Raw genomic sequence first — 18,475 nt, 5'->3', positions numbered from 1 at the left:
CTCTGAGCCTGGCAGCAATCTCTCTACCTAGTTCCCAAGGCAGATTTCCATGCCAGAAACACACATTCCAACTCCGTGGCAGCCCTCTGCCACCACACACTCTCCCAAACTCAATTCTCCACAGGAAAAACCACACAATAACCTTTGACCCAATTGATAAGATATAATTGCCCACCTAAACATACAAAGCCTAGTACACATCCACCCCTTAAGAACATTAATAACTCCTTCTTTAAAAGGCGAACAAGAATACCCTTGGCAGGGAATAGAGAGGCAAAGTTTAGAACAGAGGCAGAAGGAACACCCATTCAGAGCCTGCCCCACATGTGGCCCAAACATATACAGCCACCCAATTAGACAAGATGGATGAAGCAAAGAAGTGCAGGCCAACAGGAGCCAGATGTAGATCTCTCCTGAGAGACACAGCCAGAATACAGCAAATACAGAGGCGAATGCCAGCAGTAAAACCACTGAACTGAGAACAGGACCCCCGTTGAAGGAATCAGAGAAAGGACTGGAAGAGCTTGAAGGGGCTCGAGACCCCATATGTACAATAATGCCAAGCAACCAGAGCTCCAGGGACTAAGCCACTACCTAAAGACTATACATGGACTGACCCTGGACTCTGACCTCATAGGTAGCAATGAATATCCTAGTAAGAGCACCAGTGGAAGGGGAAGCCCTGGGTCCTGCTAAGACTGAACCCCCAGTGAACTAGATTGTTGGGGGGAGGGCGTCAAGGGGGGGAGGACGGGGAGGGGAACACCCATCAAGAATGGGAGGGGGAGGGATTAGGGTTATGTTTGCCCGGAAACCGGGAAAGGGAATAACACTCGAAATGTAAATAAGAAATACTTAAGTTAATAAAAAAATTAATAAAAAGAAAGATAATCTTATTGATAAATGTCAAAAAAAAAAGAACATTAATAACAACCTGTAAATACACAGAGTGGAATCTTTACCGTCAGCTTCCATTTTCTCTCCGCCATGACTACCTCCTCTGTGGCCCCTGTCTCCCCTCTTTCCGTTCCAGTCTCCTCCTCCTCTTCCTTTAAACTTCTCTCCCACCCATCCTTCCTTCTCATCCAATGACAGGCCTCCTTCTATCCTGTACCTGCCCCTCACTTGTATTTTACAAATTAAATGGGGAGAAGGTTCTGGTGAAGTCACCTGAGTCCTGAGTACTGGACTAGGCAACCATCCCTGGGGCAGTGGAATTAGCATCAAAATACAGATAATTCCAGGACAAACCACAACACTTTACAGCACTAGAAGGTTAGCGAGTTTGTTTCTTCCTTGTGCTTTCTCAACTTGACTGTTTTTGCTCGCTCTCTTTAATGGTAGTGCGTATTCCTTTAGATGCCTTGTGAACTTTGGCTTTCTGAAGTGGAAGGTGTGGCCCATGAGTAGGACTTGGCTTGGTCAGTGAGGGCCTGCTTAGGGTTATCCGGCTGGGTTGTCTTAACTGGAGAACAGTTCCAGATTCTTTAAATGTTTTCTCCTGTGATGGTCATGATCTCCAAAGAAGCTTCCTTCTGTCAGTGCCCTGGAGGAAGAAGGCCTAACCTCTGGTATTCTGCCACAGGGGAAGATGGATACTTAGAGTCAGGATGGGCTTGTGCCTTTCTGTGTCAGGGGTCAGGCTGCTTTATAGGAGGGAGGGCTGAATTAGTCGCTTTTGGGTCACTGTGACTAGACAACCAACAGAAACTATTTGTGTAAGGGAAGATTTATTTTGGCTGATGGTCAAAGACACTGAGACACAGTGGCTCAGCCATGGCAGTGAAATTGGGAGGCAGTGCTTACTGACACTGGATTCGGAAGCAGAGAGAGCAGGCACAATTAGGGGCCCACCCCCTAGTGTCCTACTACTGCCAGACAGACTCCAATTTCTAAAGGTTCCACAGCCTTCAGGGTAGTGTCACAAGCTAGGGACCCAAACAAATGCCTAAGGGAAACAATTTAGATTCAAACTGCGTCTGTTGTTGTCCTCGCTGTTGTTGTTTTAAGACAGGGTTTATTTGTGTACCCCTGTATCCTAGAACTCACTCTATCGACCAGGTTAGCCTCCCGAGTGCTGCGATTAAAGGCACAAGCCATCACTGCTCGGCTCAAACTGTGTCTTGACTACTGTTCAATTGCTGTGGAAGAAACATCACAATCAAGAAAACTCTTACAAGGAGAGCATTTAATTGTGGGCTTGCTTACAGTTTTAGAGGGTTGGTCTATGATCATCATGGCAGGAAGCAGACAGTGATGGTGCTGGAGCAGATGCTGAGAGCTTTACATCTTATTCTGAAGACAGCAGGCAGAGAGAGACAGAGAGACAGACAGAGAGACAGAGAGAATGGACCTGAGGTGGACCTTTGAAACTTCAAAGCCCACAACCAGTGAACACCTACTCCCAACAAAGTCACACCTCCTAATCCTTCTCAAACAGTTCCACTCTCTGGTGACTAAGCTTTCAAATATATGAGTCTCTGGGCACAGGCCATTCTTATTCAAACCATCTCAGAGGGTAAAATGGGCACTCAGGGAAACACTCTATTTACCACCTTATCCTAAAAGAGCCAGATGCAGAGGTAAGAAGTAAATGACCTGAGGAGTGTGAAATAGTCCCCTGGCACAGGAACTTCTGTTTAGTGTTGCCTGAGACCGTGTCCACTGGGGTTTTTATAAACGTTCTGCATATGAAAATATGATTAAGTTATTTGCTAATGTGATTATGATTCATCTTCATCTCTTTCCCCAAAAAAGTTCAAGTCCTTATCCTCTTGTCAAATGGTTGGTCATTCTGGCAGCAAACCTCCACCCTAATTAACATATAAAAATATCCTCTGGGCTGGGGGATGTAGATCAGTTGATAAAGTATTTGTCTATCACATCATGAAAGAAGCCCTGGGTTTGTTGTAGGGATCTTTGTGAAATAAGCACTCTGACACCAATGAGAGTGGAAGAGAGATGATGTTACCAGTAGAGGAGAGATGATGTCACCAGTAGAAGAGAGATGATGTCACCAGTAGAAAAGAGATGATGTCACCAGTAGAAAAGAGATGATGTCATCATGGACCGAAGCCAGGACAGCTCCTCAAAGCTTTTGATAGTAGGTCCAGTTTGTGTTCTCTCATTTTATGCTCTTTTGGTTACACAAAGACAGGGTTTCTCTGTGTAGTCCTGGCTGTCCTGAAACTTGTACTGTAGACCAGGCTGGCCTTGAACTACGTGGATTCTCCTGGGATTAAAGCACCACCACCTGGGTCTTAGTTCATGCTTTTGAATCACAAGGTGGGGTGGGCAAGCAAGCAAGCAAGCAAGATTTTACAGAAGTGAACTTGGCAGTCAGCAGGTTGTTAGGGGACAAATAGGAAGTATAAGCAGCACTTTAAATAAATCACCAAATAAGTCAATAAATTAATATATAATAATAATAACAATAATAATTGGCCTTTTCTACCTTATTCTACTTCACAGTCCCCAGCATTGCATAAACTTGGTGTAATGGTGCACTCAGGAGGTGGAGGGGGGAAGATCAGAAGTTCAAAGCCATCCTTAGCTACTTAGTGAGTTTGAGGCCAGCCTGGGCTACATGAAACCCTCTCTAAAACAACAACAAAATGCCCTTGCCACTCTAGATCCCAAGGCCTTAGTGGTTCTTTTGTCAGAGACCAAGAGCAGAGACTGAAGATCTTTCTTGCTGGGTCACAGTGTAGGCACAGATGTGGGTGATGAAACCTTGTCAGTACAGTTAAATCTCCACGGCTCCCTTTTCCAGCCTCTATTTCCTGCCTCTGTCACACTGACACTACACAGTCTGAGCCCTGGGAAGTAGAAGAGAATGGCTAAGAATCTGGGCTCCATCCATCCCTGTTTGCGTGTATTCGCCTGGGCCCACATCACAGTCTCCTCTTGAAACACAGGAGAAGGCACGCTCCTCTGAGACACTGTAAAGATCATGTAAAACATGACCAGTTATGGTTTGATCACAGTGTCCCACCAGCACGGCTTAGACAGTGATGGCGGGGTCAGCACGAGAGCCTTCACACATGGACACTGTGTAGATAGGAGCAGAGAGGACACCAAGTCTAACCTGCATCTCCAACTTGGAGATGCCATGCAGACCAGAGAGAGGGGGACTTATCTAGGCCCCCTTCTTCCTTCATTTATGCATGGATAAGGAGCAGCAGGGGGAGGGAAGGGGTAGACAAAGGCACTTTCCGCTTCAAAATGATTTCCTGCCTGGGAAATCGCCTGTTTCTAGAAACATCCAGGGAGCCTTATGAATCCAGAGGTCTGCCTAGAAACAAGTGATGAGGGCCCTGGCCAGCCAATAGGATCATGCAGACCTTTCTACCTGTTTGGGGAACTCCCCCTTCATCCTGCTCAGGGAGGGCAGCTTTGAGTGAGTGGGGTATTTCCAGACTTGTGGCTTTCACTTCCACATTAGCAACGTGGGCGGAGTGACCTGCTGTGGACGAATCAGATTCCTCCCAGTATCAGCTTCAAGAGGTGATCCCGGGGCTCAAGGGTCCCAGATACACAGCAGCAGCAGCCGCAGCAGCAGCCGCAGCAGCAGCAGCAGCAGCAGCAGCAGCAGCAGCAGCAGCAGCAGCAGCAGCACTTGGGGGAAAAGCTAGAGGTTAGAGTCATGGATGACCAGCGCGACCTCATCTCTAACCATGAGCAGCTGCCCATCCTGGGCCAGCGTGCTAGAGCCCCAGAAAGGTATGTGTGAGATCTAGCAGAGAGCCTTTAACTCTGGAGGGCACAGAATGCAGGCCTGGGAAGGGACACAGAGCTGAGTTGCAGGAAGGTTACCTTGAGTGGCCTCGAGTGCTGACTTTCTGAGTGCATTTTTTTTTTTTCTTTTGAGACAGGGTTTATCTATACAGCCCTGGAATTCTATATAATGAAACTCACTATGTAGACTAGGCTGGCCTTGAACTGCCAGCTTCTGCCTCCCAAGAGCTGGGATCAAAGGCATGCTTTACCACACTTGGCTCTGAGTAATCTTGGACACCCCTGCGTCTGTCCTCCCCCACCCCCGTCCTCTATACAACCTGCGGAGTGCATTGACTTCCCCTCTGTAAACCCAGGGCCTCGTTCAGGACTTGTGTTAAGAGAACCCTGGATTCACTCCCCAGAGTTTCACGATGTAAGGGGCTTCACAGGTCCTCGGAAGCCAGGCCATGACTTTAAGTCAGAAGATTTAAGACCGTAGTGTTCCTCCCTTGGATTTGGTCTCCCTTTTCCTCAATAAGTCTGTTTGCTTTCCTGGTCTCTAATTTGGAAAATGCTAATTTTTCCAATGCCAATGGTCTCAGAAACCACTTCTGAGGGGAGTAGAAGTAATTACTTATAGTCTTCTTTTTATCGCTAGAAGACGTGTATGAGCCCAGATGAGCAGAGCCATACCTGAGTTCACACCTGAGACAGGATGAACCTTTCTGTGTGTGTAGGGAAAGAGAGCTACAATCATCCAGGTATCTCCTGGCTCCTCTCCCAGCCCCTAAATGACCTCAGCCTTATGCTCCCAACCCCCCCTCCCAAAAAACAAGCAGGGTTAGAATTCCCCTTCCCTCTTGTCCTGCTCCCCCAAACCCCAAGCTGCCTTTTTGCTTGTCTATGGGGAACTAAAACCAGATGTGACGTCAGCAGTTTCCAGGCAGAAAGGGGTTTGAAAGAGACTCTGGGAGATTGCCCAGGAATGGCGTTCTGTAAAGAAGGTAATCAGATGTGGATTATTAGAGTGATGGGGAGAATTCTAAGGCAACTTTTACTGCTGCCATGGGTGACCACAATAAAACCACAGCCTCTTTCTGGGTCCCACTGCTTAACAGCAATGGCAATGAGAATAGTCCGTCTATTGGGTCCTTTCCACCGGTCCTCAGACAATGTTGATCATCAGGGTAATGATAAGAAAACTATAGACTCTATCTTAATCCTTAGAGTTACTGTAGCTAGGAGTTGGACATTTTATTATCTCCTCCTGCCTCTGCCTTTTTTTTTAAAAAAAAAAAAAAAGACTGGTTTTAATATGTAACTGGGTTGGAACTCACAGTTGGCCACTGGACTGGCCTTGAACTAGCAGAAACTTGCTTACCTCTGCCTCGTGAGTGTTGAGATGAAAGATGTGTGTCACCATGTTTGGCATTATGACACATAAGGAATTTCTGGTAAGTGACTTCTAGGTTATCTCAGCTGGTGAGTTTTGGATATAGCATTTGAACCAGGACCAGTCTGAGTCCTGTCTGGGTCCTGTATAGGTCTCATTTGTGGAGCGAGGAGGTGGGAGCCCTCTGATCTCAGGCCCCTCAGTCAGGGCTGTGTTCAGAGACGATGCCTCCTCGTCAAATCCATGAGAATCTCCACTTTACTTCAGTTACTGCTTCTAAAACTGACCAGGCCTTAAGCTCTCAGGCCATTCCCTACAGGTTTGATTTGGGGCACTTTTGTGAACACTTCTGCCTGGCAACATATGTGTCATGCTTCCTGATAGCTCTGATTGGTTTCTAACTTTGGCCAATTACTTTTTTTTTTTTTAATAACACAAGGAGGAAGTCCAAAAGAGGAAGTAAAACCAGGAGGTGGCAAGAGTTGGCACTCAATCAGAACCAAGACTCAGCCAATCTAGAGGCAGTAAGAGGCTGGGTGTAATTATGGATGCCTATAATCCAGCATTTGGGAGGTGAAGGCGGGAGGATCAGGGGTTCAAGGCCAGACTCACCTACATGAGACCATCTCAGAAAAACAAAATAACAATAAATTTAATAAAAGAGGAAGGAGAGATGATGCTACACTTGACATCTAGCCTCCAGTAGGGCAGCCCTGTTATTGACAGTGGCCTCCTGAGAGCAGTATTAGCGATAGAGAAAATGTGTGTTAGGTGTGGCAGGCGCCAAGAGTTTCATCTCCTTCGTTATTTAACAACCTCTCGTTCCAAGCTCTAACCTGTTTCGCACGCAGAAGTGTTGACTTGCTCATGAGCCCAGAGCTAGACAAGCCAGGGCGCTAGTTACAGCTCTCATCTTCGATACAAACCTGTGCCCACTGGCCTTCCGAAAGAATGAAGCTTGAAAGGGGAGGACCTGTCTTCCCCAAGCTCATGTGGCAGCAGGTAGAGCTGGGACTAGATCCGAGTATGGGGTGGTAGAGGGGTTCAGGAGTCCCATGAGTCACCAAAGTAGATAAATCTGACAACCTTGAGCCCAGGTTCCATCTTCCTTCAGAAGGTCAAGAAATTGAACTTATTCTCCCTTCTGTCTGATCTTCTTTCTCCAGCCCTTGACTTAGGAGATACAGAGGGTTGGCAAGCATAGAGCCAATGAAAATTAGCCATGTCTGTGACATCATAAGTTACCAGGCAGACAGGTTTTCTGGAGTGTCCTAAATTACACTTCCTGGTTGCTGGAATAGGCAAGATGCAAACACATCATGCTCATCATGAGGATTTCAAGTGGAGTTGGTCTTAGTCTGAGTCTGTGTTACTATAATAGAAAGCCACAGACTGGGCCATTTAAATAAATAATTTAAAAAAATCTAGAAATTTATTTCCCATAGTTACGAAGGCTGAGAATTCCAAGATCAAGGTGCTGGCATCTAACGATGCGTTTCTTGCTGTGTTGTAAATATATGGCAGTGGAAAGACAGGAGACCAACTCCCTCTGTTAAGCTGCCGTACAGGTGTGCCTAACTCCATTCACGAAAACACTAGAATCTTAAAGGGGATGTGTTCCACAACAGCACTGACAGTTCCTCCCACCCAAGGGGTAAATGGGGGGAAGACTGGATAGGAACTCCCAGGGTCCCCAGTTAGGATCCTTATGTTCCATACCGCAACGTGTGCATGCACCCCCAAACATTACTCAGAGCCCCCAAACTGTAAGGACTCACTGAAGTCTGAAAGCCTGGCCACCCAGGAGCAAGAGGCCTAGGCATCTATGTTGCTGTTGAATTCATCACTACAAGATGCTTCTATGGCCACAGGCAGATCTTGTTTTAAAAAAGAAAACTGTGCCGGGGTCGGGGGTGCCTTAGTTAGTAAAGTGCTGGCTACAGAAGCGTGACCCCCCACAGTTTGAATCTCCATCACCTATTGTGGGGGGGACAACTGTGATCCTAGTGTTGAGGAAATGGGGACAAGAGGACCCTGGGGGTTTGCCCGTGAGGCAGTGTCGCAGAATCTTTGAGCTCTACGTTCAGTGAGAGACCCGGCCTCAAAAATAAGATGGACATCTGGTCTCCACACACGTGTGGAGATGCACATGCACATGTAAGCTCACACACCGCGCGTGCACGCGCACACACACACACACACACACACACACACGTTGGGGGAGAGCCAAATCTTAGCATTGTTGGCTTGAGGGTTACTCATGTGAGACAGAACTGGGAGAGTGGTGAAGATCTGTTCTGATTTCCAGAGACTGTGGGACAGAGGGACTCTGGAACATGTGTGTGTGTGTGTGTGTGTGTGTGTGTGTGTGTGTGTGTGTGTGTGTGTGTGTGTATGTGTGTGTGTGTACGCCTGTTGCTGCTCCAGGCGCCACTTCTCCTTTTCAGGCATGCGGCGTCCCCAGCACACTTCCCTTTTCTCTTTAAACCTGACTGACATCACTGCAGGGATCAGGGACAGCGTATCTGGATGGAAACCCGTCTTCCTCCCACACAGTACACTCACCTAGCTTTTTCTGCCAAGGAAAACAAACAAAATCAAATTCCCCTCCCTGCCTCCCAGGGGGGATCTGCTCCTCAGATCTCCAGAGTAGAGGGTGATGTGTTTATAAAAAGATAAAGAGAGGATATATCCTGGGTTTCAGCACCAATGTTTGTGTTTGTAAAAGGATAAAGGGGGGGGGTATTTTTTATGGAGGTGTGGGGGAAGGGGGTGCCTTGGTGGGCCCCCATGCTGAGACATCCCTTCCCCCTGAGGGTCCAGTCACATAATGATATAGAATAGAGTTTATTCAGGACATGGGAGGGGAGTAGTAGGGGCAGAGAGGGTGGGGGGGGAAGAAGAGCAAGAGGGCAGAGCTGGGGAGCGGTAGAGCGCTTGCCTAGGAAGCCAAAGGGGGGAGTCCCCAGAAAAAAGAAAAAAAAAAAAAAAAAAAAAAAAAAAAGAGAGGAGCAAGAGAGTAAGGAGGGGGCAAGCAGCCCCTTTTATAATGTCAGGCATACCTGGCTGATGCCAGGTAATTGTGGGGGTGGAACTTAGACAGACTGCTAACAGAGGGAACTCGATACACAGATGGGACACCAAAACCCAGAGGAGGCAAGGAATTTGGCTCATTCTTCCCCTTGAGCTTGGGCCCTGGATCTGATTTCTTCCTGGGAAATACATTGGGGTCAACAGGAGCGGATGTCCTCACATGCACCTCTATAGCCAGGGTATTGGGAGGGCTTAAGTCTGAGTGGGCATACGTCCCCGCTTCCAGTCAGCCTCCGACTCTGATTCAAGCTCTTACTCCCTCCCCACAGCAATTGCAATCGTGGAGTCCTGTACACCAGTGTCTCTGTCCTGGTGGCTCTGCTCTTGGCTGGGCAGGCCACCACTGCTTACTTCCTGTACCAGCAGCAGGGCCGCCTGGACAAGCTGACCGTCACCTCCCAGAACCTGCAACTGGAGAACCTTCGCATGAAGCTTCCGAAATGTGCGTGCTCCACCTGCCCTGACCACTTCGCTGTCACAGACCTCATTTCTCTATTTAGTCCCTCCCGATACCCCCAACCTCTCCTCCCCTCCCCCCGGGTTTCAGAGCTTAACCCCTGGGTGCCCTACTCCCTGGGACCTGGATTCATGCTGTCCTCTTTGCCCCACAGCTGCCAAACCTGTGAGCCCGATGCGCATGGCTACTCCCTTGCTGATGCGCCCACTGTCCATGGATAACATGCTCCAAGCGGTAAGGAAGGCGGCAGGAAGGAAATAATATCTGGTGTGGGCCAAGGGCAGGGGCTAAAGGGAAGGGGCCAAAGGAACAGTGTAAAGGAATCCAGGTCCTAACTGCTGGGGAGGAACACCTCAGAGAGACTTACCAAAGGTGATGGAGGCCAGAGCTCTTAGGGGCTACCCTGGTTGGGAGAGGGCAAATCCCACAGCTTGCAAAGTGCTTCACCTTCCTTAGCGTCCTATAGACCCTCACCTCCTCCAAGCCTTTGGTAACAATAACGCTGTTACTCATAAAATTACCTAATGGTACGCTATCCAGGGAAGAGCACATCAATTGGACAGTGCCAAATGCTCAGCCCTAGAAATACACAAGGTAGTATGATGCAGACTGAACAGTTTTATTAAACATATATATGTATATACATAAACATATAACATATGCAAGCAAGAGGACATGGAGGCCGGAAGGGCGTGAGGAGGGGTGGCGCTGCCCTGTCAGGAGGTGGCAGATCTGAGCTGGTGAGTGCAAGGACCCGACACTTACTAGACTCTAGCTGCCAGTCCCTGGAGTCCCGGTAACCCCGTTCCTTTACCACAGCCCGTGAAGAATGTTACCAAGTACGGCAACATGACCCAGGACCATGTGATGCACCTGCTTACGGTGAGTATCAGGGCCAGCAGGCAGCCTCCTGGTTCACATGGGACCCCGCCCCTCACTCACATGCTAGCCTCCCTGTAAACTCAACACATGCTCAGCCCAAGGAATACAAGGTGGTCCTTCACACTGCATATAGTCCAGCTGCTACCGCCTTTGAGATAAGAGTCTGTGTAGTCCTGGAACTGGCTGTGGAGCAGGTTGGCCTTGAACTCTCAATTTGCCTGCCTCTGCCTCCCAGTGCTAGGATTAAAGGTGTGCATTACTAGGCCAGGTTCCAGCCGCCTCACTTCTGAGGAGTTAAAATTAAGGTCCAAGTCTTGGATGTGACTCAGCCATGATACCACGTTCTCCTTCCCAAATTAATACTGCGCATGCCTGCTCTGGGCCAGGACTGTGCGTGGTTCTTGGTCTATAACAGGGAACAATTTTAATAGACGAGTGACCAGGTGATAAGGGGAAGGGCAGCTGACCGTGTGAGGACAGCAGAGGACACAGTCACAGGGAAAAAGCTGGAGGTGCTGCTTCAGCTCCTGACCCTGACAGGAGCTCCATAGCTGGGTGCCCCTCACCCCTATTCTCCAACACTGAGGCCAGGGTCCGGGCTTGGTGTGGGTAAAATCCATGCCTCAGAATGAAGGCCTGGGAACATGGGGTGCACATTTCCCCTTACCTATCCTGTGTTCTTTGTAACCTCCCTTGCCCTGCCACTCTGCAGAAGTCTGGACCCGTGAACTACCCACAGCTGAAGGGGAGCTTCCCGGAGAATCTGAAGCACCTTAAGAACTCTATGAATGGTCTGGACTGGAAGGTAAACAGCCTCTGCTGGAATCGCCTCTTCCCACAGTAGCCTCAGGACTAGAACGAAGCAGAGGGTGGGCCAGAGGAGCTGTTCTCGGAAGCTACAGAGGGCCTTCTAACATTCATGATACCCCGGGGGTCTTTAAGAGGCACCGAGGCTGCAGCTGGACTCCTCCAAGTTTGCAATCAGGGTAGAGCCCGGAAGGGTAGGCTGTTGACTCCTGACCCTGACCATCCACCTCTCTTCTCCTTAGGTCTTCGAGAGCTGGATGAAACAGTGGCTGTTGTTTGAAATGAGCAAAAACTCCCTGGAGGAGAAGCAGCCTACCCAGACTCCACCTAAAGGTACCAGGATGGGAACTTCAGCCTGCCTGTTGCAGTGTCCCATTCTCTCAGCTCACGCTTTTCTTGCCTGTTCCTTGTCTTTTTCTTGCCTCTTGTCTTTTCTTGCCTGTTCCTTCAGGGTTTGGAAACCCTTATATCCTGTCTGTGGGTCTGTTCTTTCACACACATGTCCAGAGTACAGAGGCCTCTAGTCTCTGTCTTGGAGCAAAAACCAACTCAAAACGGACCAGGCAGGAATGCCCCCATCAGTACATAAACACGAGGAGGCAGAGGGCCACGGTGTCAGTTCGTGTCCAGACAGAGCCCTGGGCGCCTCTCATCTCACCAGCAAGGCCAGCATTTAGGAGGCTTGAGACATCAAGCACTGGGGAATACCTTGGCTTTACCTTGGTGCTGTCTCAAAGTTGCTGTTCAGTGTGGGACAAGCCTGTCCCACCAGGCTTCTGTGTCCCACAAATGGAAGGCAGAGGTCCATATTGCCCTAGACCTCAGTTTCTCCAATATATAGACACACCTTATATGCGATCTCAATTTCTAACTAATGTTTGAATTCCCTCTCTAGCGTCTCCAACAAATGGCAGCCCCCGTTTCTACTTGGGTTATCCCAGTAAAGGTCAGATTCTCAGAAGTGGCCCCATTACTGTCCTTCCAAAACCAGAATCACAGGTGCAATTGTAAGCGGTAACAAAACCCAGGTGCTAGAATAATTACACACTGGGACAAAAGACGCCTATAGCTCTGCTTTTCCTCTTTTTGGATCTAACAAGTTTCAGACTTGGGCCTCAGTTTTCTCATCTATGCTATGGGCAGAATAAGGAAAGCAACTTGGATAGGCGTTAAGCCCATGGCAGTGATGTGTGGGTCTCTGCTCTGCTGAGATCCTGGCCCAGAGCCCACTCACTCACTGTCTTCATCATGCCTTCAGTATTGACCAAGTGCCAGGAAGAAGTCAGCCACATCCCTGATGTCCACCCGGGTGCGTTCCGTCCCAAGTGTGATGAGAACGGTAACTATATGCCACTCCAGTGCCATGGGAGCACTGGCTACTGCTGGTGTGTGTTCCCCAACGGCACTGAGGTCCCTCACACCAAGAGCCGCGGGCGCCATAACTGCAGTGGTAAGCAGGGGCCACTATGTCAGTAACCTAAAGGACTAGGAAGCTCTAGGAAGGCTGAGGGTCCAAAGGTCCCTCCCAGTATACATGGGGTCAGGACATGGGTTGGTTGTGCCCTGGGAACATCCACTGTCAGTCACGCACGCATGCATCTGCCCCTTTCTCCACACGGGCACTCCTGTGTGTCCTTCTGTCTCCTCGAGTTCTCCGCACGCAGTCCTACACTGGAGTCCCACAGACCCACCCATCTCACTGTACCCTGCTCCTCCTTTGCCAAGCTCAAGGCCATACCTGAATGGGAAAGAGGCCTTTAGGTACAATGGCAATGGTGTGTGTGTGTGTGTGTGTGTGTCAGGGTAAGGATATCAGATGAACCTAATGCTTCCTTTGCAGAGCCACTGGACATGGAAGACCCATCTTCTGGCCTGGGAGTGACCAAGCAGGATATGGGCCAAAGTAAGCGGGCCCACAGGGGGGGTCACCCACGCGCACACTCCGGTGGTGCAGTGTGACACTGGGCTACTCGTCACTATCACCGGGGTGGTTTTAACAGAATGGGCTGGTGACTGGAAGCAGAGTACCTGAGCCCAGCAGGGGGACAATGGAGGGCTTGACTGCTCTACAGGTCTAAGATGTTGGGAGGAGGCGGGGACAACAAACTGATAACCCAGATGTATCAACTTGTGTTTCTCTTCCCAGTGTTCTTGTGAAGACAGAAGCCAGCTCTGCACGGCGGCAGCTCCCCTGCTCCTCAGCCCTTCTTACACCCCCTAACATCACACCCCATTTCCCGTCTTCCTGAACCCTGGGGCTTGAGACTGGTATCTGCTTCACCGTCCCTGGACACAACAAATGAAACCGGAACAGAATGAGAACACTGGAGGGAGGGCCTTGCTGCCTACCCCCAGCTAAGGGACCCCCATTTCTGACCCATTAGCAGTCTTTAATGTGGGGCTCTGAGATCTAGGCCCACTGACAGGGATAGGGGACGCCCTACCCTTAATCTAGGCTGGATACATTTGCTGTCTTCTCAAGGAAGAAGCCAAGCCCTCCCAGCAACCCTTCCTCATGTCCTGCCGACCCCCCTGGGATCCCTGCTCAGCCAAGCTTGTCAGCAGCCTGTAGGACCATGGTTCACGTGACAATAAAAGGTAGAAGGTAGAAGATTCTTGCTTCTGTCTCTTCATTTGGGATCCAACTAAGGCCAAGGCCAACCTTAAATCCAGTCATGTAGGTACACAGGCCTGAGGGGCCTGGGAAGCTGGGCCTCAGACGCACTTGGTGTCTGCTTAACATTCAGAAAGAAACATTCTTGCTCAGTTTTAAAAGCACATCTCATCACATCCCACCCTCTATTCCTCATGTCCCCAATTCCATTTCTGGACTAAGGACGTGTAAGTGTGATGACAGATGGCAGTGGACACAGGGGCCTGGTGTCAGGAATGGACACAAGTGGGGGCTGCCACCAGCTGGGTGCAGGCCCCGAGGCTACTCGGCCCCAGCCCATTGTCACTGGAAAAGGGAGCAGATCCCTTACCACCCAGGACTCCGAAATGAGCCTTAAGGACGTCGTTCCATTTTTAAGTTTAAAAGACTTCGGTGAGTCAGCAGAGCCAAGGAGATGCTCTCTGTATTCTGATCTAGACCTGCACCCCACACTTTGATCCATGCTTGTAAATGGGTCCGTGCTGGGTGTGGTGTGTCCTAAGGCTCTGAGCACAGGGTCCCCAAGACATCCAGCCCACTCCTCTGTACTGTCTTGTTGAGGTGAATTATCCCAACACACAGTTCAGCTCTGCTCACTTCTCGCCATCTCCAGCCCAAAACTGTCCCCCGGATAGAGGGCGACTTGCTGTGTCCCCCGGATAGAAGACTTCCCCGCTTCCCATGCCAACCACCACTGTTCGCCACCCCACATCGTAACTCCTAGTTTCCAAAGGCCCCCTGCTCACCTGTGCCATCCACCGGGTGCCCGACCCACCTTCAGTTCCTCTTACTGCTTAGAGGCCATCTCCTTCAGGGAGCTCTCGCTGTATCAGCTCCCTCCCTGGGAAGCTTCACTGAGCAAACTGTCCTACTCATAGGACCTAGGGCCTTGGCATGCAGTCAGGAAGGAACCCTGAGTGCTGGCCTGTGTGGGTCCAGGGTCACTATATTGTCTGTCCTAAGTGGTCAGTAACAGTCCAAGTCCCAGATGCACGGGGAATGAAAACCTTTATATTTAAAGTCTTTTATTTTGAGTTCTTTTTTAAAAAAACAAAACAGTTGGAAAAACTGATCAACAAGGCCTCAGGATAAGTCAGGGATCCAGGGTATGGGATGAACCACACACAGGACCTTGCTGAGTCTGCAGAATAATGTGGAGGGAGGTCCCGAGGCCTCTGCGCATGTTGATTTGAACGGGGAGAGGCAAGTCACTTAAAAAAATATATATACTGTACACATCTCATGTAGTACTCAGAGGGGGTGTGTTCTTGTCTCACTTCCTCCTGGAACTGCGGCTTCCCTGCAGGCTCACTGGCTTGGCTAGCAGCAACGCCAGCCATCACCTTCTGCCGAGGAAGGGCAAATTAAAAAGTCCAGTCCCAACTCACAGTGGCCAGAGGTCAGAGGCCTGGGGATGGTCACGCTCTGCCAAGACTCTAGGAGAAGAAAACAAACCAGGCTTTGGTCAGCTTTCCTGACATTTTTCTACACAAAAGGGAACAAAACAAAAAGGGAGGGGCACCAGCTCCTTAGCCAGCAGACTCGTTCAGGGTGGACCCTTTGCATGTTGCTGCGGTATCTACAGTCCCAGACCCGAGGAAGGGAGTCTCTCTCCAACTCCCTCCTACTGGGCCTACCCAGCTGCCCAGAAAGGTTGGACGCAGTCAAGTACCTGTTCTGTGCGCTGCCTGGCCCTCACACAGCAGGCTCGGCTGTCTTCTTCTGTGGGGAGAGAAGGACAATAAGCTATCAGTTCTGTGGGTTCCCCTTACCACCGCTGTCCCACAGGCCAAGGACAGGGCTCCCTGGAGGCAGGGGTGGTACCTCATGGGCTCTCTAAGGATCCACACCCCTGTAAGTGTAAGGATCTAGACCTGCTGCTACCAGCCCTGGCTAAACAGTCTCTGATCCCATGAAGCAGACAGTTGTTTCTTCAGTGGGCTCCCCACTGACCAGGACATGGAGGTCAGGCACTTTCTCACCTGAAAGCTGCCTGCAGAGGTCTCCCCCACCACCCGTCCCCTGCTCTTCCTCACACGGTCCGTTAGGACCTGGGACTGGAGAGGTGGCGTGGACCTGGTGTTGGAAGGGGAAGAGTTTAAATTCCTGACCCAGACCCCTCCGGTACGCAATCTACCTTCTTCTTTTTCTTCTTCTGGACCGGTGAGGCAGAGTCCTTGGCTGAGGTCTTTTTTCCTTTTTTCTTTTCCTTTTTTTCCTTGTCTTTTTTTTCTGAGGGAAGAAAGTGAGCCTCCTGAGCAATAGATTTTGACACTGATGGGCCAGCTGTCAGGAGGCCCAAGACAGCTCCCAGCTCCTACACCACAGGGAAGTAGGCCCTGATGGGGCCAGGATACCGTCCACGTGCCCAGCTCCATTCTTCCTGTCTGTGGACTACACAGACTGGCCTCAATACTAGCTATGCAAGTTCTCTACCACTGAGCTACATATCTATATATAGCATGGTGGTGTGCCCTTTTAATCTCAGCACCCGAGAGGCAGAGGCAGGTGGATTTCTGTAAGTTCGAGGACAGCCTGTTCTACATTCTAAGTTCCAGGCTGGTCAAGGCTACACAGGGAGGCCCTGTCTCAAGCCAAGACTGAAGAGGGGACCGCCCAGCACTGGCGGCCTTTCCTTCTCAGAGCCTGTTTTCCACTTAGAAAATGGAACCAGAACTCTGCCAGGGCAACTCGGAAGCCCCACTAGGTGCAGGTTCCGGCAGGAAGGGTAACAAATGGCTGTTTTCACTGAAGAACTGAATCCTAGAGTAAAGATGGGCTCTGGATAAGTACACGGGACAGTGCACACCCCTGGGACTGGCCGTGGACTCTGCTACTGACAGGCCGGAGCAGAGAGCTCCCTGTTCCTCATCTTGTGGAGTTGGGGTTGAGTTTGTTTTCCAAAAGCCTGAGGCTAAGTGCTGGGCACTGTGAGGAGCTGTGGGAGCAGGGCCAGCTCTATAGTTTGCTTTGCCACCGGATGCCTGCCACTCTGGACAAAGCACTTCCTGGGCGCTTGTCCCTTGTGGAAGGAATAAGATAGAGACGGCCACAGCGCATGCACCGGAAGCAGTCACTTACTCTTACTGGATTTCTTCTTTTCCTTCTTGCTCTTCGGGTCACTCTGCTCTCCACTCTCAAGCTTTATCCCCAGCTTGCCTTCGGGCTTCTCCTTGGCTCCTTGGGGGACAGGAGACCCCTTCCCCTTGCCACCAGCACTCCCTTTGTTCAGCTTTGATTTTGCCTTGGAAGTCCTGGAGGCCTTTTCTGGGGAACCAGCACTTGCCCCAGCCGCAAGCTGCTGCTTCTTCTTCTTGTTCTTTGGGGCCCCAGCTTCTACCTGGTCCCCTGATAGCTTCCGCTTCCGGCCCTTCCTCCCACTCTCCTTGACGGCCTCGGCGGCCTTCTGCCTTTCCTGCTCCAGCAGTTCTGTCAGGACCTTCATCACAGAGGCCTGCACCTGCGCCTCACTCAGGGGCCAGGGCTGCTCCAGGAGGCGCTGGGTGATGCTGTTCGGCAGTGTCTGTGCCGGGGCTGGTGAGCTCAAGGTGCTCTTCTTGGGCTTCTTGGGCTTCTGAGGTGTGGAGCCTGAGGAGGCCTCTTTCCTACCTGTGGATCACAGGTCTTAGTGGTCACAGGTCTGGAAAGCTGAGGGACAAACTTGCACAATATATGAGAACTGGGGGCAGGGTGTGTGTGTGTGTGTGTGTGTGTGTGTGTGTGTGTGTGTCCACTTTACAACTGCATAAGCGGAAACTGAGGTTCAGGTCACTCTGCTCCATCTACCTCCTATGCCTAGCTTTAGGCAAAAACCCTACCCAAGTTCCATCTGCGGATCAACAGAGACCCCAGAGTGCTAAAGAGAGGGCCTGAAGTCTGCTAATGAGACCATACACACACACACACACACACACACACACACACACACACACACACACACACACACACACACACACACACACCAGGTGGGACACGAGTGACTCTTGTTCTAGGACTGCCTTTATCAATTTAGTGTAGGGTTTTGACCAGCCAAGCTGTTTCTCACTGTAAAGCAAGAAGCTAGACACGCAATGGTGAACTATGTGATTCTAATACGCGAGAAGGTCCTATAGACCAATGCTCAGCTCCCGTCTGTGGACACAGTGGGACCTTAGTCCATCAAGGCTGGGGCAAGAGGCAGATTGGGGGACCTCTGAGTGTGCTGTGTATGCATGCGGTGGCTGACTAAGCAGGTTTACTGCCTGCCAGAGTGGCTTCTGGTGCAGCCTTTGTTTAGAATTTTCTACGCCTCTGCTTGCCTTTGATAATTGTGTGCTGACTACATGTGTAAAAAAAAACCTTCCACAGCCCCCTCGAAAACGTCTCCTTGTCGCTTGCACCCGCCTCTCACATAGACAAGAACACTGGGGAAGAAAGTGAGCAACAACTCCGCCCCTGACCCAGCACCGGGACGCTGAAGTCACCGGCCCAG

At 50.3% G+C, this 18,475-nt stretch overlaps 2 protein-coding genes across 2 annotated transcripts in view; one reads left to right on the top strand and one right to left on the bottom strand.

Moving 5' to 3' along the window:
• Positions 1–4,576: 4,576 nt before the first annotated feature.
• Cd74 (CD74 molecule) lies at positions 4,577–13,962 on the top strand. Its single transcript, XM_032885760.1, has 9 exons — positions 4,577–4,722; positions 9,475–9,647; positions 9,817–9,896; positions 10,482–10,544; positions 11,257–11,349; positions 11,594–11,684; positions 12,610–12,801; positions 13,192–13,254; positions 13,498–13,962. Exons 1-9 carry the CDS (start codon positions 4,646–4,648, stop codon positions 13,506–13,508), a joined length of 843 nt encoding a protein of 280 aa, XP_032741651.1. The 5' UTR covers positions 4,577–4,645; the 3' UTR covers positions 13,509–13,962.
• A 1,050-nt stretch (positions 13,963–15,012) lies between these two features.
• Positions 15,013–18,475, bottom strand: part of Tcof1 (treacle ribosome biogenesis factor 1) — a 31,370-nt gene continuing 27,907 nt past the window's right edge. Inside the window, exons 23-26 of the mRNA XM_032885720.1 lie at positions 17,086–17,613; positions 16,142–16,236; positions 15,677–15,726; positions 15,013–15,440 (exon numbers count right to left, since the gene is read on the bottom strand). Of these exons, the coding sequence (XP_032741611.1) occupies positions 15,700–15,726; positions 16,142–16,236; positions 17,086–17,613 (650 nt within the window). The 3' untranslated portion in view covers positions 15,013–15,440; positions 15,677–15,699. The remainder of the gene's footprint in view (positions 15,441–15,676; positions 15,727–16,141; positions 16,237–17,085; positions 17,614–18,475) is intronic.

Source organism: Rattus rattus, chromosome 15 (genome assembly GCF_011064425.1).
Source record: "Rattus rattus isolate New Zealand chromosome 15, Rrattus_CSIRO_v1, whole genome shotgun sequence".
In the NCBI taxonomy this organism is placed as follows: Eukaryota; Metazoa; Chordata; class Mammalia; order Rodentia; family Muridae; genus Rattus; species Rattus rattus.
Note: the sequence above shows the minus strand (reverse complement) of the source record. Positions and strands in the feature narration are given on the sequence as shown.